General features: G+C 49.6%; 1 protein-coding gene across 3 annotated transcripts in view; it reads left to right on the top strand.

The window, feature by feature from the left end:
• Positions 1-7,126: 7,126 nt before the first annotated feature.
• DCAF12 (DDB1 and CUL4 associated factor 12) overlaps positions 7,127-22,985 on the top strand; it is a 47,587-nt gene continuing 31,728 nt past the window's right edge. The window contains exons 1-3 of one of the 3 annotated variants that reach the window (XM_073343387.2): positions 9,303-9,448; positions 10,246-10,332; positions 10,824-11,078. In XM_073343387.2, the coding sequence (XP_073199488.1) occupies positions 10,270-10,332; positions 10,824-11,078 (318 nt within the window). In that variant the 5' untranslated portion in view covers positions 9,303-9,448; positions 10,246-10,269. Of the gene's footprint in view, positions 7,416-9,302; positions 9,449-10,245; positions 10,333-10,823; positions 11,079-22,985 lie in introns of those variants that run through there. The other 2 variants (XM_073343388.2, XM_073343386.2) reach the window with 2 other exon arrangements.

A 22,985-nucleotide genomic window follows, 5' to 3' on the forward strand; every position in this document is an offset into this window, starting at 1 on the left:
CTTCCAGGCAGACCTGCAGCAAGTGTTAGTATTAAAAAAAGAAAAGAAAAGAGAGAGACAGGAGGAAAGCAGCCAGGCTGCAGCAGCCTCTCCTACCTGAAATTGGCAAGGAGACAATATCTTACAAGTTGATTTATCATATATAAAAAGAAAGCAGTGGGTTTAGGATTTGTATTATAAATTCAGCAGAACCTCAGAAATTTGCATTTCCCATATAATCTATACACAAAACGCAAGTAGTATCTCCCCACTTCTCAGCAGAGATAATAATAGCAAAATGCTATAGTGAGGTTTCCTATCAGAATCAGAAGCCAGAGGTGGAAAAACAATATTAAGCTAGGGTGATGGTCACATTAGGATAGCTGACTTTATTAATAACAACAAAAAATGCACATTTATATGAAATTATAAATATTTGACTGTCTCTCCTCACTTTTCATGTAACCTGTCTTCTCAAGCTCTGTGATGGGGTGTCTACCCCACACAAGGCTTGGAGGGTTTAAGATGACCAATTAACTGCCCAGGCTGCACCTGGAGAAGGGTTGGGGGGGAATTAATTAGAAAAGGCTCAGCTGGGCAGGAACAGGCAGGGCCTATATAAGCTAGGAATCTGACAACAGAAAGGATAGCCAGGAGGAGATAACACTACCAGTGAGTGTACCTATCACAGGCTTGGAAAGATGTGTGCACATGCTAAGTTTTAAGCGTGTGAATAGTCCCCTTGAAGCTAAGTGGTCTCAATGAATACACAAAGACAGAGAATCAAGGATCCTGTGTTCTCAGCTCAGCTCTGCCACTGAGTGACCTTGGGAAAGTCACATTGCCTATATGTACTGCAATTTCTCATCTGTAAAACTGACCTATCTCCAAAGGAGTACTAGCATGAGTTTATTATTAGATAGGAGGTGACAGGCTGTATGAAAAAAACAACCCTCAATTCACATGCTCACATCTGCCAAAATTTCACTCAGGGAGATGCTTAGAATGGAGCAGTTCTGAATATGCTCCCACAGCTTATACACAATGGGCCAGATCCTTGGCTGGTGTACATCGGCATAGATCCAACAGATTCTCATAGATTATATATGTACAGCAAAATATGCATCCTCCTGGGAAAGTTGCATGTATAAGACATTGCTCCCTACATTTATAACTACATAAAAGTGTAGTGTAATAAAGGACTATTATCCACACCTTCTGTTTTACTAACATTCCAAATCAGAGTCAAGTTAACTGCTTATTCCAGAACTAGGATCGCTTAAAAAAAACCCTATTTTTCATATATTGTGGCTGTGACAAGCCAGACATGACTGGGGCTCATGGTGGGGGAAACTTGCCCAACTAGTTACTGTTATTGGGAGCTGCAGAGTGACCTTTGAAGTCTACAGAGGCTGAGCTGTGATGACTTTGCAAACAACCTCCCTTCTCTGTTACCTCACTCTTCCCCAGTGCAATCAGGATAGCTGGATGAGATTGACAAAAGATGTCCCCTGGGGAAACAGTGTCTGGAGTGACCAAATGTTCCTTTGGGAATGGGATCTGCATAAGGATGGGATGCAGCAGTCAGGCTATCACAAGGGGTGCCACAAACAGGATGCAGCGTTCAGGAAGGTTGGGCTGTGGTTGGGTGGGGTTCTCCCGGGCAGGGGGGTGCAGCATTCACAAGGATGAGCTGTCCCAGGGCTCTCCTGAGGGCAGAGGATTCTCAGGGTGGGATACAACATGCAGAAGAGGTGAGAGTCAGCATTCAGAGGGATTGCAAGCCTGTGATTGGACACCCCAAGGAGGCACGGTCTTCAGAAGGCACTGGACTGTTTTGAGGGGTCTCCCCAGAACTGGAACACAGCATTCAGAGGGATTGGGGTATTGTTGTATTGAGTTAGGAGTTTCTAGGCTCAAAGGAGTTGAGGTGTTTTAAAACCCTTGTCTTACTCTCACTTTATTAAACAGAAAAGGAGTACTTGTGGCACCTTAGAGACTAACCAATTTATTTGAACATGAGCTTTCGATGCATGATGCATGATGCATCCGATGAAGTGAGCTGTAGCTCACGAAAGCTCATGCTCAAATAAATTGGTTAGTCTCTAAGGTGCCACAAGTTCTCCTTTTCTTTTTGTGAATACAGACTAACACGGCTGCTACTCTGAAACCTGTCTTTATTAAACAGCTAATTGTAGTCCAGGGTTTGCATAAAGTTAAGGCTGGAAACCAACACCATAATACCATTGTAACCATTTACGAAATGCACTCCAAAAGAAGGGGGGGAACAATAAGTTAAGTAAAAATTTAATTTTAACTATTCCCCATGTTTTGGTGTAAAGAGCACTTTAAAGTGAACATCCCTTGCTCGACAGTCCTTTATATGATATCAAAGGTCCTTATTAGGGCAAAGAGGGTCAGTTTCAGATGGTAACGCTTACATTACTCTTGTTGAAGTCCCATCCTGTTTCTTTTTAAGATAAAGCAAGAAGAGCAGACACAAAAGGGGGAGAGTCATTCTAGTTGTATGAACAACAGAAAAAGTGCACATATCTCCAAGCATAGAACTGTTTTGGGACTATAGAGATGAGGGATGGGATTGTCAAAGGAGCCAAGCAACAACTCCCCCTGAAAGTCAATGGAAGTTGGGTGCCTCATTCTCTTGTGAAAACACCAACTGAAATTGCTACATGTGATGGGATTCTGTACAAAGTACATTGTGTCCAAGCCGCATAGGATAATGTTGAAAATACTAGATGTAATCCATAGGGCGCACGGGAGTATTGAGAAGTATAAGAACATGACCTTTTAGATGACCTTCTGGGGTCCCTTCCAACCCTGATATTCTATGATTCTATTCTATGATTCTATGAACAAAGCCTGAGATCTCTTTTTCAGGCCAGACATGAATGCTGCTATGTGAGAAGAGGCACCCGAGTATGAAATCTGCAGTAAACACAGGAAATAATGAAAAAGAACCACTGAAATCACATGAGATTTCTGAACACTTTTGGGTCAAGGTGGGCACCAGTCTATTTAAAAGAAATAAGAAAGATTACCGTTATCGGTATACTATTATTCATATGTCACCATTGCACAACACAGTGAAGCAATGTAAAAATACAGTATAAATTGCATTTGCTTGCCATGGGATTCTAAATAAGTTAATAACAGATAATGTCCTGCAATTCATGAGTGTCACATTTCTGCAATTTCCTTTCATACATCAGTTCATGCCCTTACTCCATCCAGTGTTTACTGCACACCGTTAAATGGATTAGCAGAAAAGTCTGTAGGAACAGCAAAGAACTGGATTTTATAAAAACCTTAGTGGATTCAAGTAATCCATTGTTAGAATATAGCAACACACCCAAAAATGTTTAATTAGGATCACCAGTGCAGAGGCTTATGGGCAGAAAGACAAGAAACTTACATCTCCACTTCGCCAGGTTTGCCATAAGGCTGGCTTCCTCAAGGGCCATAGGACTGCCAATATATGCTTGAAGTGTTTTTCCCACTCACAACTGTAAACGACTATATTGTGTACGTAGGCTGCTGCATACTGATTGTGTGGTCACAGGACTGTGTCCATCAGCCATTGGAAGGTGGCAAGGGCCCCACGAAGCCTGAAGGGCATGGTCTTGAAATGGTACAGGTCAAAAGGTGTTGCAAAGGCCATTGTTTCTCCAGATCCCTTTATTAAGGGATCTACCAGTAGCTCTTGGTCAGATCTAAAGTTGAGATATACTTTCCAGACCCTAATCACACCAACAATTTGTTATCTTGGGGCATGGGATATGTGTCAAACATGGATACTGTTATATACTTCTGTTCTATATATGGACCGGCTACAGAGCTTGCTTATACACACCAGATATGTTTGTCAGAACATCCTTTAATGTTTTGCCAGGTTTGTCTGAGGTTCATTTAAATAAGGTATTTTGCACTCAGTGCCACCTATTGGCTGAACATCTCCCCTTTTAAGTTCTACATTCCTACCATTTACAATATTTACAACCATCATACTGTCTTTGAAGTTCAGTACGTATCAGTCTGTTAAGTGTCTCTGAACTGTACTTGTTTTCAAGTTACACAACCCAAAATGTAACAGCTTGGTCATCTGGCTGTCCATTAGTTGCAACGACTGGCTGTGTCGGTTTGGAATCCTTGATTATTATTATTCTTGTTCTCCACCTGCATCTGCAGAGTTTGCTCTGCTGATTGTTCTTTCTGAGGAAAAGAACTATACATGTCAGTGGTTTCTGTTGAACTCTCCACTCCCAATCCCGATCATGTATGACCTGGGTGCTGAATTCCTGTTCTTTATGACAGCTGGAGTTGTCCGTCCTTTTTCTCCATCCAATTTAACACGAACACAGTCACCAGATTCTAGACCTGGCAGTTCTCTGAGTGACCTCGGTTGTAAACATATTTATAAGCTTTTAGCCTTTTTATCCCATTTGGCTACTCTTTGGCCATTCTGGAGATTCTCTTCCAAAGTGGGAACAGTAGTTCGGAGTTTTCTTACCATCAGGAGTTGTGCTGGCCATGGGCAGCAGGTGGAGTCCCCCTTTGAAGAGGCTAGCCCCTGGTTCCACCCCTTGCACCGGCATGCCCCTCCCCCATGGCCAGAGCCATGAGACCCCCGTCCCTCTCCACGCGGCCAGAGCCACAAAACCCCGTCCCCCTCCACGGCCGGAGCCCCAAGACCTACTGCTCCCTTCTGTGGCTAGAGTCCTGAGACCCCCTGTGTCCCTCTGTGGCTGGAGCCCCGAGACCCTTCCCCCCTCCCACCCCCCGCAGCCAGGACAAGACCTCCCCCCGAGAGGAACCCTGTGTACCTCCCCACTGCGGCCAGAGGAGACCCGGGCCAGCCAGAGCCTTTCCCCCAAACCTGCCCAGAGGAGACCTGGTGTGGCCGGAGTCCTGGGCCAGCCCGAGCTGTCCATTTCTACCCATTCCAGTGCACAAATGTAGTCCCTCATAGCTACCCATACTCTGACCTGTGAGAATCCTTACTGGTTTATATGAAGCTATAGTTGTCCTAGTGGTCCCTCAGACCCGGAGGGAAGTGGTAGGAGTAAGAATGTGGCCCCTGATGCCATGTAGTATGGTGGGAGGAATAGGGAGCTGCTACTATGGAGTTTTCTAAGGACTGCAAAGAGGAGGAAGTCTGGGCTGTTTGGACTTGTAGGTCATTCTGGGTCTGCAGCATTTGGGTTTGCCACCTGAGAAGACCCATTATGTCCTGGTGCAGCTCTTTTTGATAGTGAGTCTCCAGGGTGAGATGGGAGAATCACAGTGGAGCATAAACTGGGGTCAAATGGGAGGGTTGCGCTGGGGGGTAAATGGAGGCAGATGGGGGAGTGATACTGAGGGACAGATAGAGAAGAGGGTCACAATGGGGGGGACAGACGGGGAGGTCATGCTGGGTGCAGACGAGGCAGAAGGGGATCACACTGAGAGGTAGATGAGCAAAAGAGGGATCATCTGGGGGGGAAGATAAGGGGTTCACACCAAGCAGCAGAAGGGGGGGATCACCCTGGGAGGGATGAAGGAGCATCACGCTGAGGAATAGATGGACAGAAGAGGGGAGATCACCCTGAGGGGGAAGACCAGGGGTCCCACCGAGGAGTAGATGGAAAGAAGGGGGGATCACCCAGAGGTGGTGAAGACATGGGGATCATGCTGAGAGGTAGATGGGCAGAAGGGTGGGGATCACCCTGAGATGGAAGACCGGGGATCGCACCGAGGGGAAAATGGACAGAAGTTGGGGGGGGGGATCACCCTGGGACGGAACACGGGGATCACACTGAGGGGCAAACGGGCAGAAGGGGAGGATCAGGGGATCACCTTGGGACGGAAGACCGGGGGTCGCACCGAGGGGCAGAAGGGGGGGAATCACCCTGGGACAGAAGAGCGGGGTCGCCCTCAGGGGCAGACGGGCAGAAGGCGCGGGGGGGGGATCACCCTGGGAGGGAAGAGCGGGGTCGCCCCCAGGGGCAGAAGGCGCGGGGGGGGTCACCCTGGGAGGGAAGAGCGGGGTCGCCCCCAGGGGCAGACGGGCAGAAGGCGCGGGGGGGGGGATCACCCTGGGACGGAAGAGCGGGGTCGCCCCCAGGGGCAGGCGGGCAGAAGGCGCGGGACGGAAGAGCGGGGTCGCCCCCAGGGGCAGGCGGGCAGAAGGCGCGGGACGGAAGAGCGGGGTCGCCCCCAGGGGCAGGCGGGCAGAAGGCGCGGGGGGGGGATCACCCTGGGACAGAAGAGCGGGGTCGCCCCCAGGGGCAGACGGGCAGAAGGCGCGGGGGGGGGATCACCCTGGGAGGGAAGAGCGGGGTCGCCCCCAGGGGCAGAAGGCGCGGGGGGGGTCACCCTGGGAGGGAAGAGCGGGGTCGCCCCCAGGGGCAGACGGGCAGAAGGCGCGGGGGGGGGGATCACCCTGGGACGGAAGAGCGGGGTCGCCCCCAGGGGCAGGCGGGCAGAAGGCGCGGGACGGAAGAGCGGGGTCGCCCCCAGGGGCAGGCGGGCAGAAGGCGCGGGACGGAAGAGCGGGGTCGCCCCCAGGGGCAGGCGGGCAGAAGGCGCGGGGGGGGGATCACCCTGGGAGGGAAGAGCGGGGTCGCCCCCAGGGGCAGGCGGGCAGAAGGCGCGGGGGGGGGATCACCCTGGGACGGAAGAGCGGGGTCGCCCCCAGGGGCAGGCGGGCAGAAGGCGCGGGGGGGAGGGATCACCCTGGGACGGAAGAGCGGGGTCGCCCCCAGGGGCAGGCGGGCAGAAGGCGCGGGGGGGGGATCACCCTGGGACGGAAGAGCGGGGTCGCCCCCAGGGGCAGGCGGGCAGAAGGCGCGGGGGGGGGATCACCCTGGGACGGAAGAGCGGGGTCGCCCCCAGGGGCAGGCGGGGTTCTCGTTTTGGGGCGGAGGGGGCGGACCCGCGGAAGGGGAGATAGGCCGAGGGCGGGGGGATCAGGCCGTGGGGCAGGAACAGGCTCTGACGTCAGAAGGGCAGGCCTTGCGGGCCGAACACCAGGCCTCTGAGGCAGGCCCGGGGGGTTGAGTCGCTCACGTCCACCCCGGTCTCCTAGCAACCACGCAGGGCGGGGCGTTGTGCCGCGAGCGCTCGACTCCGCGCGGCCCAGTCTTGGCGGTTGCTAGGAAACCGCGCGACGGGAGCTCGGCCGTAAACTTGTCAATGGGGCGTAAAATGCCGTGAAGCCCGGCCTGCTGGGCCTGCGGGCGGTGAGAGTGGCCGGGCCTGGCTCCCCCGCACTTATATGCCCCGTCCCCTGGCGGCCGCCTCCCCCTCCTGCTCCATGTGGGGCCCGGGCCGGGGCCTCGGTGTCTCCCCCGCCTACTATGGCCAGGAAAACAGTTAGCAGGAAGCGGAAAGCGGCGGCTGCCACTGCGGCGGCGCCCGGAGGGCTCCGGGGGGAGCAGGTAACGGGGACAGGCGCGGCCGGGGGGGGGGGTAACGGGGGGAGGGGCTCGGCCGGGGGGGCGCGGTTAACTGGGGGGCGCGGGTGACGGTGGGGAGGGGCGCGGCCGTCGGGGGAGGGGCGCGGCCGTCGGGGGAGGGGCTCGGCCAGGAGGACGCGGGTAACGGGGGGTGGGGAGCGGCCGGGGGAGAGAGGCGCGAAGGAGGTAACGAGGGGGAGGGGCTCGGCCAGGGGGCGCGGGTGACGGGGGGGAGGGGAGCGGCTGGGGGGGGTGAGCAGGTACGGAAGGGAGGGGAGGGGCTCGGCCAGGGGGACGCGGGTAACGGGGGGGAGGGGAGCGGGTGACATGGGGGAGGGGCTCGGCCAGGGGGGCGCGGGTAACGGGGGGGAGGGGAGCGGAGCGGGTGACGAGGGGGAGGGGCTTGGCCTGGGGGACGCGGGTAACGGGGGGAGGGGAGCGGGTGACATGGGGGAGGGGCTCGGCCAGGGGGGCGCGGGTAACGGGGGGGAGGGGCGCGGGTAACGGGGGGCGAGGGGAGCGGAGCGGGTGACGAGGGGGAGGGGCTTGGCCTGGGGGACGCGGGTAACGGGGGGAGGGGAGCGGGTGACATGGGGGAGGGGCTCGGCCAGGGGGCGCGGGTAACGGGGGGGAGGGGAGCGGCCGGGGGGGGGTGAGCAGGTACCGGGGGGAGGACTCGGCCGGGGGGGCGCGGGTGACGGGGGGGAGGGGAGCGGGTGACATGGGGGAGGGGCTCGGCCAGGGGGGCGCGGGTAACGGGGGGGAGGGGAGCGGCCGGGGGGGGGTGAGCAGGTGCCGGGGGGGCGCGGGTGACGGGGGGGAGGGGAACAGGTGACATGGGGGAGGGGCTCGGCCGGGGGGGGCGCGGGTGACGGGGGGGAGGGGAGCGGCGGGGGGGGGTGAGCAGGTACCGGGGGGGAGGGCTCGGGAGGGTGCGGGTGACGGGGGGAGGGGAGCGGCCGGGGGGGGGTGAGCAGGTACCGGGGGGGAGGGCTCGGCCGGGGGGGCGCGGGTAACGGAGGGGGGGTGAGCAGGTGCCGGGGGGGCGCGGGTGACGGGGGGAGGGGAGCGGGTGACATGGGGGAGGGGCTCGGCCAGGGGGGCGCGGGTAACGGAGGGGAGGGGAGCGGCCGGGGGGGGGTGAGCAGGTACCGGCGGGGAGGGCTCGGCCGGGGGGGCGCGGGTAACGGGGGGGAGGGGAGCGGCCGGGGGGGGTGAGCAGGTACCGGGGGGAGGGCTCGGCCGGGGGGGCGCGGGTGACGGGGAGAGGGGAGCGGCTGGGGGGGTGAGCTGGTACCGGGGGGGAGGGCTCGGCCAGGGGGGCGCGGGTAACGGGGGGGAGGGGAGCGGCCGGGGGGGGGTGAGCAGGTACCGGGGGGGAGGGCTCGGCCGGGGGGGCGCGGGTGACGGGGGAGAGGGGAGCGGCTGGGGGGGGTGAGCTGGTACCGGGGGGGAGGGCTCGGCCAGGGGGGCGCGGGTAACGGGGGGGAGGGGAGCGGGTGACATGGGGGAGGGGCTCGGCCAGGGGGGCGCGGGTAACGGAGGGGAGGGGAGCGGCCGGGGGGGGGGTGAGCAGGTACCGGGGGGGAGGGCTCGGCCGGGGGGGCGCGGGTGACGGGGGGGAGGGGAGCGGCCGGGGGGGGTGAGCAGGTACCGGGGGGGAGGGCTCGGCCGGGGGGGCGCGGGTGACGGGGGGGAGGGGAGCGGCCGGGGGGGGGGTGAGCAGGTACCGGGGGGGAGGGCTCGGCCGGGGGGGCGCGGGTAACGGGGGGGAGGGGAGCGGCCGGGGGGGGGTGAGCAGGTACCGGGGGGGAGGGCTCGGCCGGGGGGGCGCGGGTGACGGGGGGAGGGCTCATGGGAGCGTGAAGCGGCTCTGCCTGCGGAGCGGGTAGTCGAGCCCCCCGCCCGGAGACCGGCGGACGCTGCGCGGGGGAGCTGGGTCCGGGGGACCGATAACTTCGCGGGGGGAAGGCCCGAGGTCCGTGCTCGGGTCGGAGGAAAAGGGCAGGGCCTAGGTCAGTGCCGGCGCTGCAGGGGGAAGGGCTGGGGTCAGCCCCGGGGTGCGTGGGGGGGCTGCAGAGGGTGCAGGTAACGGGCCCCCCGGACAGGAGAGGCGGGGGCCCGGGGTGGGAGTCGGCCCTAGGGAAAGGGGAGGCGGGGGCCCGGGGAAGGCAGCGATGGCGGTGGGGCGGGCTGAGGGGGCCGGGGCGGACAGGAGGCTCGAGGGGACACTAGATAGGTAATGCGGGGAGCAGGTACCGGGGCTGGGCGCTAAGTCTCCCCGGGGCTCAGGCCTGGTAACACGGGGGGCGGGGTGGGGAGCAACCGAGGGGATGAGCTAGTCCCGTCCCGGCCGGCCGGCCTCCTGCCGCTCGCTCGGGTGCCGCCCCGGGGGCTTTGGGCCCTGGGTCTCCTGGCCCCTGCCCTCCACCCCGGGGGAGAGGCTGGCTCCTGGCGCGCCTGCTGCGGGGGCTGCCAGGGGGCCGCCGGGGTTTGCTCTTCCTTGCTGACCGTGCTGCTGGGCGCCTCCGGCTCGGGGACTTAGGGCCCCGTGGTGTCAGCCGGGTGTCGGGTGTCTGGGGCGGCCCCCAGGGGAGCGGCGCCCGGGCAAGGTGCCGGGCGGCCCCATCCCCAGGTCCCAGCGGCTCCCGAGCAGGGCTCCGGCTGCTGCCGGTGTTTGGGTTCGATCGTTCGAACCCCGTAACCGACTCGCACTCCGGGGCCTGGGGCGCAGGGAGGCGGGCGCGGCTGCTCCTGTGTAGGAAACTCACTCCGCCGGGTCCTGATAAACCCACCCATCCCTCCTTTTCAGTCAGTGGCAGGCCAATAGTGCTCGATGCTCCGGAGTGATTGTAAACGGAGTGGGAGGAGGTGCTTTGGAGCTCAGGTTACTACCCAGGTCGGTATTGAACCAGGCTGTGCATTTTAAAAAACCGCTCCTCCTTTGTGTTTGAATGGGGAAGCTATTTGTTGGAACACTCCTTCCCCCGCCCCCTCTCCCCCCCCAGCAGTCTGGGTTTGATACATTTCAGTGGAAATTGACATAATTAGACCTGGAATCTTGACTGGGGATACCTTCAGCTGTTTGAAAGTGCTTTGGGATTTCCTGTTGCTCATAGGCATCTTTTAAATTTCATTTCAACAGCAGCACACTGCAGTCAGAATTGGTGTACAACATCCCTGCAGCGATAGTTGCCTGACACATTAAGAATTTTAAAATACATGTATGGCTGAAGTTTATGCTGGGATGGGTTTAACTCTCTTGTATAGTATTTTAGGGTAGGTTACAGTATTTCATTTGTTCATTGATAATTTATGGTTCTGTATTAAAGAGGAAGTTATTTAAAATACACTGTGACGACAGCACTGAATTTTGATTATCATTCACAGTATGGCTGGGATCACTCAACTCACAAAAGGAAAAGACTCCCCCCAGTAAAAAAGTCTCTGGTGTACTACCTGAAAGGCAGAGAGGTTCGGCTGCAGAATGAATCCAGCTACCACCGTTTGTTGCATGGATATGCAGCACAGCAACTTCCCAGTCTCCTGAAAGAGAGAGAATTTCATCTCGGGACCCTTAATAAAGTTTTTGCGTCTCAATGGTTGAACCACCGACAAGTGGTGTGTGGGACAAAATGCAACACAGTAAGTGTGACTTACTTGTTTTCCCCTCTGATAATTACAACTACTATTTTCATGCATGGCCTATGTGTAGATCCAGCCTCTCTCCTTTCCATCAGAGGAGTTTACTACTTTTATTGTCGGAAAAACGATGGCACAGTTGAGTCTTGATTTTTGTCATGAGGAAGGCAAGATTTGATCATTATTGGATTTTATGGAAGGTAGCTTTAGAGGTGTAGTCTGGTTTGGTAACTAAAGCTAATAATAAAATAAGGCTCCATTTCTCATTACTCATTCTTGTTCATGTTGCGGTCTGTGTACCATATTCTGTAAGTGCTTTTAAAGGGACACTGTGAAGACAAAAATCATACACCTAAATGCAAAATTTTCTCAATTTTATGGTCATAAACTGCTAAACTCAATTTTAAATATCCATTTTTTCCCATTTTGGTTTACTTCTGTTAACTTCATTCCATTTGGGCACGTGAACTAGTTTAATTTCATTTGTTTCTGGTGAAGCTAAACATTTTCAGGTTCTTAGTGCTGCATTGTTTGGATTTCAAACACTGCAGAGAATATTAAAGTGAAATGTTTTAAGTAAATAAAAACATAAACATTTCTGTTTCTGTTGGATGAAATCCTGGCTCCACTGAAGTTATTGCAAAAGTCCATCGACAAAATTGGGGCCAGGATTGCACATATCAAGCTACATGAAGCTTCATGGAGAAATAAATGTTGGCCTTATGCTAAGTTGAGGGGACTTACTAAAAGAGAATATGTGCTGGAGCAAACTGATAAATGACATAGCACCAAGTCACCTAGACAGCATGGTATATGAGAAGCTGACTTAACTTTGATTTTTTTGGCTTAAACATTTTGCAAAATGTGAGGAAATTGCATTTAACTGTAATTGGTAGAAATAGTATTTTCTCAATTTTTTTTAAAAAAAGTATAACTCTGCTATTGTAGTGATGGCTACAACAAAAATGGCTGAATTTAGAAAACTTGGCATGTAATATCTCTTAATGAGAACTACTGCCTAGCTAGATAAATTAAAATAGCTACATTTAAATAACTCTTGAGCAGAGCCTAACAATGCCTTATCCTCTCTCCACTTACATTCTTCCTGCTCTGGGACTGCTGCTGGGACAGTTTACATGAGGGAGACTTTAGCAAAACACAACAAATGCTTAGAAAATCTTTTTTTTTCCTTGCATGAGAATTGTAGATCTTACAGGGCTGCAGCGGTTTTTGCTTCATTCTGCACTTTTTATCTGTACATGACAGAGGTACAAATGGGCTGCTGCCTTGTTAACACAGTCTTGTGGAAAACTGTTGCCAAAGCTGAGAAGTAAAAGTGGGAAACTAACCTTGCTGTTATGCCCTCACCCCAGTGAGGTGTAAAAGCCAGAGACTAATGGGGGCTATTTAAATGTCAGTACACAGCACGGGCTTAATATCCTTTACTAAAAGAGAAAAAGCAAAAGACGGAAGGCAACGTTGCGTCTTCATAACTGAAACCTTAAGGAAATGCAAAAATGAAGGTTCTTATAGCCAGTCTAGCTTGGCCACTTTATGGTACATATTTAATAGGGTTTTAAACCACACATTTAATTAGAAAATCAGGACTAGAAAATCTTCCATGCACTGTAGTGATGTGCACTAACAACAGGAAAGTTAACTTATTCCCACAAAGGGCTAAATTGTGCTATATGGGATGTAAATCTGAGTAATTAATTAGTGTAAACTACATGCAACTCAACTGAAGCTAATGTAAAGGATTTAGCTCATAGTATTTAATGAAAAGTTTAACAAACCACATCAACAGTGTTTTGCATTTGTTATGTAAGCTGCCTTTGGCTATACCATAACAAAATTAAAATTACTTTTTCACCATAAAATGAAAATGTATTGACACAATGTTAGTTGTGCTTTTTCTGATGAATCTGCAGTGTATATGGTTGGTCACTTCATAAGCAATGTTGTAAGGAACATGGACAGCTCTATCAGTTGCTACAGCTTCTATCGGATAGAAAAGTAACTTCTTGTCTGAGTCTCTGGGTCCTTAATTTTTTCCTATAAATATCCCTGTACATATTCTTGCATATCTAAGAGCTCAATCATTGTCCTTAAGTATCGTGGATTTCACAATTGGCAAGTTTTAAATAAAATTTGGCATCTATTTTGTATTTGTTACTAATATATATGAGACAGGATTCTATCCTAGTATCTCTGCCAGAACTCAAACGCACAATAGATTACGATTTCTCTGAGGCGAGTTCTTATTTTGTCATGATTGTACAGTGACAAGCACAGTGGGGCCCTGTCCCTTGATTGGAGTCTGTAGGTGCCACTGCAATACGCATAACCAAATACAGTGAGCAACTGTCACCTCTGCCCTGCAACCTTGGGTGCATTACAATACCTAAGCCGCTTTGTTTTCAGCATAAACCAATTTTTACCAGAAAAATGCCGAATTTTACAAAAAGTATTTGTTTTTTTGATTTTCCACTAACTTGTTTTATTAGGAAAATGCAATAAATTGCATGAGATATATGTATTACAATAACACATTAGTTTGTTTATATGCAAAGCTGCCTGTTGAAGTAAGGCTATGTAGAAGATACACACAGTAAATAAACAGGCACGCGCACACACAAGCTCTGAAGTGCATTTGCATGTGAACGTAGTGATGAATATCACACTCGCCGCATACATATTAAAAGCTGTTAGCAGATCCCAGTTTAAAGATCTGACACACAAAATGGGAAGGAAACACAAATCTGTAGAAGAATACATTTCAGAACACAAGGAAGTATTCAAAAGTTTAAAAAAAGAAACACTCAACGTCATCCTTTTCTCCTGTATGTGCTGCAAATGGTGTGACCCAGTTATTCAAGCTAAATATTTATAGGCTAATAGTTCTAAGTCTACAACAGTAAACTGTTGTGAAATGAAATGAAAAAATGAAGTTTTATTTGGAGATTGGAGATGTATTGCTTTCTTAAACTCAGAGGTGGCATTGTGTTTTGCATTCTGTTTTAGTTCTGCAGCAAACTACATTGAATTCCATTAATCAGAGCATTAATCTACTGAATACTTCTTCCATCCACCAAAATAAACCCCAATATTTACCCAGAAAAATAATTTTTTTTTCCACTGTTTCTTCACCTGTTTTTGTTGTTGTGGTAATAAACACCAATACATTATTGGAAAATAAATAAAATAGAAAATGAAGGGCCCTAACAATGCCTTGCTGAAGTAGCTGCTACCTGGGCTGCTCACAAACAGCCTTCCAGTATGCAAGCCACACCCTGTCTGTGTGTAACACTAGGCTGCCAACCACACTTGGGTTACACTCTGGCTCCAACCAGCCTTGGTTATGCTGCAGGGTGATCCAGTACACCTCCTGTCTTGGATTTTCCCCCAGAAATGTCTGTCCTGTACTACCCAGCCCTCTCCTGGACAATACAAATTATATTAGGTCCACTGTTTCTTTAAAAGAATAATATGCACACAACTTGTCACCCCAAATGGAGTTACCCAGACACTTCAATTTAAACACATTGGATTAGATAAAACAATAAAGCAAGTTTATAAACTACACAGATTTTAAGTGAGTACAAGTAATGAGGCATTAAAGTAAAAAATTATTGCAAGAAAAATAAAGATAAGACATTACTAATAGCTTAACAAACTCTTTCAGATTCAAGCAAAGTTTCTTAACATATGCTTTCAGCAGTCTTACTGACCAAACCCTGTAGGTCAGGACCCTTTCTTCCACAGTTGAACAGATGTTTCCTTTGTCACTTCAGGTGCAGTGAATGCAATGGGCAGGGAGAGAGAAGGGTCCTTTGGGGCGTTTGTTCCTCCTTTTTATAGTTTCAGTCCACTTCTTGAAAAACATTTCCAGCTGTGCACCAGGAGACAAAGTCTATGCAGAAGGATGGTCCCTGCTGCTTTTTTCTCACCTGTTTGAGCTCTCTTTGTTTCCCTTCCTGCTTGATCACTGTTTACTGCTTGATTACGAATGAAGTAGAGCACATACTCCTTTGTTTTGGACAGAACTGTTGCTACCCCTTCTCTGGGAAGGGTTATGGGGTTTGAAATGTGGTGTTAATGCCATTTGGGGGTATCTTATAACTTCAGGGTTGCCACTCATTTTACCCGAACAGTGAGCAGCAAATAGTGAGTTTTCAAATGATACCTCATAAGGCATACTTTGTACAAAAACTATTACAATAGTGTGTAGGGTATGGGGAGGTTTAGGTTGGATGTTGGGAAACGCTTTTTCAGTAGGAGGGTGGTGAAGCACTGGAATGGGTTACCTAGGGAGGTGGTGGAATCTCCTTCCTTAGGGGTTTTTAAGGTCAGGCTTGACAGAGCTCTGGTTGGGATGATTTAGTTGGGGTTGGTCCTGCTTTGAGCAGGGGGTTGGACTAGATGACCTCCTGAGGTCCCTTCCAACCCTGATATTCTGTGAAAGGGCTGCATTCCGTCACAAGCCCTGTCCCTTGATTGGGCTCTCTAGGTGCCACTGCAGTACACATAACCAAATAGAGCTAGTAACTGCTCCTCACCCCCAAACTGAGAGACTTTTACGTGTCTGTCAAAGGATGTTTTAAGGCACATATAGCAGTATCTAAATACCAATGATTGGTACCAGATATTTAGGCAGAGGAGCAGGGATGGATATGATTGCAAACAAACTAGAGAGAAACTTCAGGGCTGTGTGGGAGATGACTAGATTTGGTGCTTGGAGACAACAGTGTGGTACCATAAAGGGTGCTGGACTGTCTGCACTTCAATGTGTTTGGGGGGCCTCTCTCTTTAATCTTCATAGCTCTGGGGAAAGGTCTTTTTACTAACCCCCTATTCCCCCCCACCCCCCCCAAACTTCAGGTTCAAAACATCTACCTGAACATACACAGTTGTTGTTTGTAGTAGAAGTTGCAGGGGACTTACTGTAAGCTCAGACAGGAAAATATTAGAGCTGTGATGTCACTCCACTTACCTAATGGACTTGGTTGTCAGTTGCTTCCTGCCTAGCAGAGGGAGACGGCATGCCTTGCTCTTCAATTTCTTCTTGCTCCCTGTCAGGACTGATAGCTAAGTCGCAGAACCTCAAGTTTTCCTTTTATTGGCTGTTACTGTTTCTGAAATGGCTTTTCAAAGGGATGAGTGGTTTGCTTGCTCGATGCCCATTAGAAACTCTTTCTCCCCCTAGGTGATGACTGTGTTGTGCTCAGAGCCTCAGCAGTCCTGCTGCAAGTCACCAGCTCTTGATTGTTTGAATATTTGTGGCTTGTGCAGGCCATATGTCAGCACTGGGCCCAATCTCCTTTGTACTTAAGGAGATCAGCAGACTAGTCCCATGTGCTCAGTCCTGGGTTTGTGCCAGAGCTGACCAGGTGGTGATCAGATATAAGAGCACTTCATCTTCCTTTTAAATGACAAAATAATCATGAGGAACACAAGGGACTCCTGACATTGCAGCAGTTGGTTACTAGAGTGTGTATGTGGTAATTCTCCCCCTTGTTTGGATGCAGGCTCTGATAACTCCTGAGGTAAAGCATGGTTTAATATTTCCTTTGCAAGCCAATTTATTTTCTACTCTACCTCTTAGGGTATCTGTATGCTGTAATTAAACACCCATGGCTGGTCCATGTTGGCTGACTTGAACTTGGGGGGGAGGCTACAGGACTATTTAATTGTGGTGTAGACATTTGGGCTGAGACCTTCACCTCTCTCAGGGTCTTGAACATCTACACTGCAATTAAACATCTCCATAGACTGAATCCTGCAAGCCTGAGTCATCTGAAACAGACCAGCTGTGGGTGTTTAACTGGAGTGTAGACATACCCTATGTGTCTGAAATGGAGGATATAGGAGAAGGGGGTTCTTCCCTAGCATCAGGGTTTCAGTCTCTTCTCTTGTAAGCCTGCATTTAGAGTTTGTAAACCTGAAGGTGCAGCCTCCTGAACAGACTAAATCTGACTTTGTGCAAATGAGCGTCTAAAGGAGACCCGTTCTTTCAGTTGCATGTTAATAAATAGTGGAGTGACCATTTTCTTGTACCTGTAAGCAGTTGCTGTTCTGCCACCTGCTGCATGATGGCATCCGTTTGCATTAATATTTTTCTTCCAATTCTGGTTTGGACTTTCTCAGCAGATATGTGATGGGGTCTCAAAATCGAGGCCCATTGGTAGGTTCAGTCTTTTCCCTCTGCATCCTTTGCAATCTGTTTAAAAATATGAACCGTCTTGACAGCCTCTCGGAATTAAACACAATGGGAGAGGCACATGAGAAACTGACAAACCGGGCTCCGGTGTGGGGCCGATAGAACAGTAGCACTCTTCCCTCGTTGACCGGCATCACCGCAACCTGAAACCAGTTTGTACTTCAAATTGCTGAGTGTCTTAGGGACACCGTCTTGGTGTAATGTGCCATTTGGTCTCTGGTACTAAGAGCTAGTGTTCAAGTTTGCAAGCAGGCTTATACCCTGCTGTTGTCACTTCTATCTAGGTTCCTATTGTGCCCTTCACAGGGCATAGAGCTGATGGTGGTCTCTTTCTGCCTATCTGTTAGCTTCTCAAACGACTGTGCTAGTTCTCCACTGCCCCTTCAGTTCTCCACGAAGGTACTGGAGGTACTGAGATTTGTTTGCTCGAATCTCTTTTGTGAGGGAGTCCTACCAGTTTGAGAGCTTGACCTTTTCATAAAGAAATATTACAGGTTTAAAGAGTGAAGTCTAATGCATAATCTTACTGTAAACCACTTTCCATTCTGGTTTGACAAAGTTACTGTCAACTCTTGGTGACCTTACTTTTCAGCAAGTCAGTCCTGGTCAACAATAAACTCAAATGTTGACATAAATAACCCAAATACAGTTTAGTTTATACGGAGGTAGCAATGTTACTTCCTGCAAGAGTTTGAAAGAATTGCTGTGCAAAATGAGTACAATAATTCCTCACTTAAAGTTGTCCCAGTTAACATCATTGTTTCATTGTTAAGTTGCTGATCAATTAGGGAACATGCTCGTTTAAAGTTGCGCAATGCTCCCTTATAACGTTGTTTGGCAGCCGCCTGCTTTGTCCACTGCTTGCAGAAAGAGCAGCCCGTTGGAGCCAGCTGGTGGGGGCTTGGAACCAGGGTGGACCAGCAGCCCCCATCAGGTCCCCGCTCCCCAAAGTTCCCTCCAGCATGCTATCAGTTGCCAGACAGTTCACCTGTCCTTCCCCCAGTGCTCCTGCCCTCTGCCTTGGAGCTGCTCCCCGGAGCCTTCTGCTTACTGTGCAGGGTGGGGGGGAGTAAAAGGGGGAAGCTAAAGTCAGGGTGTCCCCCCCCCCCCACACACCCTGCTCCTGTACTGTACCTTATTTCCATAGAGCGGGGATGGCGAGGGCATGACAGGGCTCAGAACAGAGGGATCTTGCTGGCAGCTGCTGTCTCAACTTGCTGATCTACTTAAAAAGGCAGTGTACTTAGAGTGGGGTCAGCGTACTTCAAGGGGCAATGCATGTCTCTCTCTCTCTCTGCCATGCTGTCTCCCCTCCCTCCATTCGTGCTGCCTTGTAGAGTGTGAGGCTACATTAACAACAATGTGTTAACCCTTGAGGGCTCAGCCGAGTGCTAGTTCATCATTCAGCCGCAAGGCATTCCCTGGGAAATATCCCCCCCTCTGACTTCACCACCTCAACCAAGCTTCACAATCATCATTGCTGTGTACAGTATTAAATTGTTTCAAACTTATACTCTGTGTGTGTGTATGTATAAAATAAAGTAGTCCTTTGGTGAAAAAATTTCTCTGGAACCTAACCCCCGCATGTACATTAATTCTTATGTGGAAATTGGATTCGCTGAACATGGTCTTGTTTAAAGTTGCATTATTCAGGAACATAACTACCATGTTAAGCGAGGAGTTACTGTATAATGTGCTTATTTGTCACACAAGGAAAGATGCGATCAGTCAGTATTCATGCACAAACCTGGTAATGTATAAATTTAAGTTTGTGCCCACTTATGGCGTTTGTAGAAAGTACATTAACTAGAGGATCACACATCTTATTGGGTGTATAGCTCAGCCTGCATAAGCAATCAGAGACGTACACTAAATGAGCTCTCTGTGGTTTGTAGTCAGTGGAAATCAGACTTCCTCATTTTTCAGTTTTCATCAGAATCAGTACTTTTGCCTGTTGATGCATACAGCATTCCCTAGAATTTTGGAATTTATCAGATGGAGTGTTCTAAATGTACAGTATCATGTTACAGACCAAGAAATGCCATTGAGTTGACTGTAGGACATTTTTGGTTACAAAAGATCAAATGGGGCATGCAAGTCATGTGGTTATGTGTAACATACTGATGAGTTTGGCTTTCTTCCTTGTTGTTTCTGAAAAGACTGGTAAAGAACCAAAATGGAACTGACGGAAGAACTTGCAAACTGATTTAAGTAGTTTATTAAAAGAGGAAGGATGGATTGTGTGGTAAAAGCACTGGCCTGTGTCTCTGGAGATTTGGGTTCAACTTCTGTCTCTGCCAAAGGCTTAACTGTGTGACCTTCAAGCAACTCACTTAATTGCTGTCTGCCTCAATTCTCCCACTGCAAAGTGGAGATAATTCCTTTGTATGGTCTAGTTTGATTGTAAGCTCTGTGCGGCAGGAACTCTCCCCCAAGTGCAGATATATCACCTAGTATAACGGGGCCTTGATTGCTGCTAGGGCTTGTAGGTGCTACTGTAATACAAATTCTAAAGAACGCATAAAGTTAGTAATCGAAGAAGGTACAATAGGATGGGGTCAAATGTAGCCATAGCTAGAGCACTGCAAATCTGCAGATATCCACGGACCACGTTTGTGGATCACTGATCAAATGTGGATAGAAATTTTGTATCTGTGCAGGGCTTTAGCCCTAGTATCCATAAGCTAAAGGGGTGTGGCTGTGGCAACTGTAAATCCCAGCATTCCATGTTTGCATTGACCCAGGCATTCTCTTCTTGATCCTTGAGCAGCCTATACCTCTAATTCAGAGATGAGGAATCATAGAAGCTAGAGATGGGAAAGGTCTGTTGGGTCATCCAGTCTGTTTCTGTGCCAGTGCAAGATTGTTCCCCACTGGACAGCTTGAGTCTGCTCCATTTGATACAAATCAGGGTGTGATCCTCTGGTTCCTGGTAGTTGTCAAAGCATTCTTTTGTCCGGTTAAAGCTTGGATGCCATGTTACTGCATACTGACAATTGATATAAATCACTCTTTGCTGCTAGTTAATAAGTTTATGGAAGAAGTTAAAGAATAAAGAAACAAATCTATATAACTAACCTTTCAGGTATAGGCAGCTATCCAGTGCTGAGCATGTCAGCATAAGCTTGCCCCATGAGTTGTGGTTTTTGAGCCCCAGACCAGGATGAAAGTTCCACCCAAAGGTGAGTTACTGAGGGAGGGGTTCTCATCCTCGCTTAAGATGTGGAGGTAAGAAGGGAAAACCACTAGGGTTGTATAGTGTAGCCATTCCAGAACTTTCTTAACCATCGTAGAGACCAGACTGCTATAGACACTTGGAAGAGCATTTGCATCCATACTTTTATTTTCAGTCACACTGATGTTCTGGGTGTGTTTGGGACGTTTAGCAAATGATGGGGAATAGGGCATTTCTGACTTACAGTTTAGATGCCATAATGTGCTGGGTTTAAAAAACAAATACTGAATTTAAAGCAACCAAACATTTCGTACTTCTGAATGCATGAATCAGTAACAGGATCACGGGTTCTGCCTTCCTGCTTCTTGCACTGTTGGACAGCAGGGCATCTGTCTGATTGGCTATGTTAAAGCCAGTTCAGAGACACGTTTAGTCTCCTGTTAATACCTTCCAGTCCTACATTTCTATGATTCTGTGATTCTTACTAGATCATGAGCAAATGTAGTGAAACCAGAAAGACCTGTAGGCACTTGATAGTGCGAATAGAAAATCGGCCACCGCTTCCCCTTTTTCACACCTGCTCCCCCATAATGGTCTTGGTTACCGTGCTAAACTCAAGGTATTCTGGTTGCTTTATTCTTTGACTTAATTATTTTTAGATCATCCAGAAATGTGTTAGGGACTGTTTCTGTGAGGTGCCTACCTCTAAGAGCTTATAGTCTATGGTTTAGGTACAAATCCTTAACACAGCTAAATATCTTTTTGTTATAATTGCAGTGGAATTTAAGAAAACAGTGATATGTCGTAGAAGTAAGGGATTTCATCTGCAATATGTTGGGGAGGGAGAAAGAGAACCGGAAACATAGAACGGGACTGACAGAACAGACTGGCACAGAAGGAGGGTAGTGTACTGTCATAGGCTCATAGCATGAGCAACAAATTGAAACTTAAAACATGTTAGTTTGGTTGCTTGCTGTAGGCGAATGCTGTTAAGCATGGAAGACCAAAAAAATTAAAGCAGAAGGATTGGGTGTCCATGAACGTTGACATTGTTTCTCCAAGTCCTTTTATATGTGTGGGCTAGTTTCTCAGCCCTCTTGTAGATATTTGGTGGGGCCCTAATGGTTTTGCATTAGTGTCGGTTTTTTAGACGTTCACCTACAGTGTCAAATGCCTGCCCCGGGTGCCCAATGCTGCTTGTATGGTATATTGATGTGATGCATGTGGCATATTCAGATTCCACAGAATCAAAGGTTTTATATTTTTTAAAGATGTTTCTAACACACAGGTGTGAAGAAAACCTTCCAAAAATTAACCAGGTGTAACTAATGCAACGCTGTTTTCCTGAGTCTGCAGGCATTCTGACTCAGTTACTCTGAGTGGAGTGAACTGCACTGTCTCACATTAATCCCACTAGAGTGCCTCAAAGCACTTGCACATGGTTTTGCACTACTTATTTAATTGCTGATGGGTGAAATAAAGAAGAGGATAGGAACTGGGAGTTCCTGCTGGAAGAAAGTAGGACACGAATGAGGGGGGGGAGACCATACTTTGGGGAAAGGGAAGAAATAGTCATAGTCCTAGGGAGAGTGGTGCTGAATGGGACCGTAAATACGGAACAAGTTGCAATGTTCAGATATTCTGTAAAGGCTGTATTCTACTCTGATTTCTGTGCAAAATTCCCATTGGTAACAGTGGGACCTCCATTGTGTATTGAAAGTAGTATGCAGTCCTAGACTCTCCTATCGTAAATAAAGATGGATTTCATCCCTCTCCACAGAATGAGTTGGACTTCTCTGGCTTACGTAGATGTGTGGGATAGCAACTGTAAGATCTACAATTATATTAAATGTTTTGGGTTTAACTCAATGTTTATCATTTGATGCTTATTAGGGAATGGAAAAGAATTACTAGTTTTCTAGGCAACTGACAAAGAAATGATATGTAAATATAAACTTTATTCTAAGCACCAGAAATTGTTGTGTTGACCCCATTATAGAAGTGTCTGGCAAAGTGATAATTTCAGAACGTTTTTCTGTTCTTTTTCCATTTTGTTAATTCAGCTTCTTAAAAGCCTTTGATACTAAGGGTATGTTAAAAGAAATGCTACAAGTGTGATGAAAAGGGACAGTTAACTTAGCCTGAGCCCTGCAAGCCCAAGGGGCTGTTGAATTGCAGTGTAGATCATAGAATCATAGAATATCAGGGTTGGAAGGGACCTCAGGAGGTCATCTAGTCCAACCCCCTGCTCAAAGCAGGACCAATCCCCAATTTTTGCCCCAGATCCCAAATGGCCCCCTCAAGGATTGAACTCACAACCCTGGGTTTAGCAGGCCAATGCTCAAACCACTGAGCTATCCCTCCTGGGTTTGAGGGTCCCAGAGCTCAGGCTGCAGCACAAGCCTGAAAGTCTACTCTGCAAATCAACAGCCCTTTAGCCCGAGCCAGCTGGCATATGGGCCAGGTGCAGGTGTCTAATTGCAGTGTAGACATACCCTAAGTGTCCTATGTTTGG

Source organism: Lepidochelys kempii, chromosome 5, assembly GCF_965140285.1.
Source record: "Lepidochelys kempii isolate rLepKem1 chromosome 5, rLepKem1.hap1, whole genome shotgun sequence".
Taxonomy (NCBI): Eukaryota; Metazoa; Chordata; order Testudines; family Cheloniidae; genus Lepidochelys; species Lepidochelys kempii.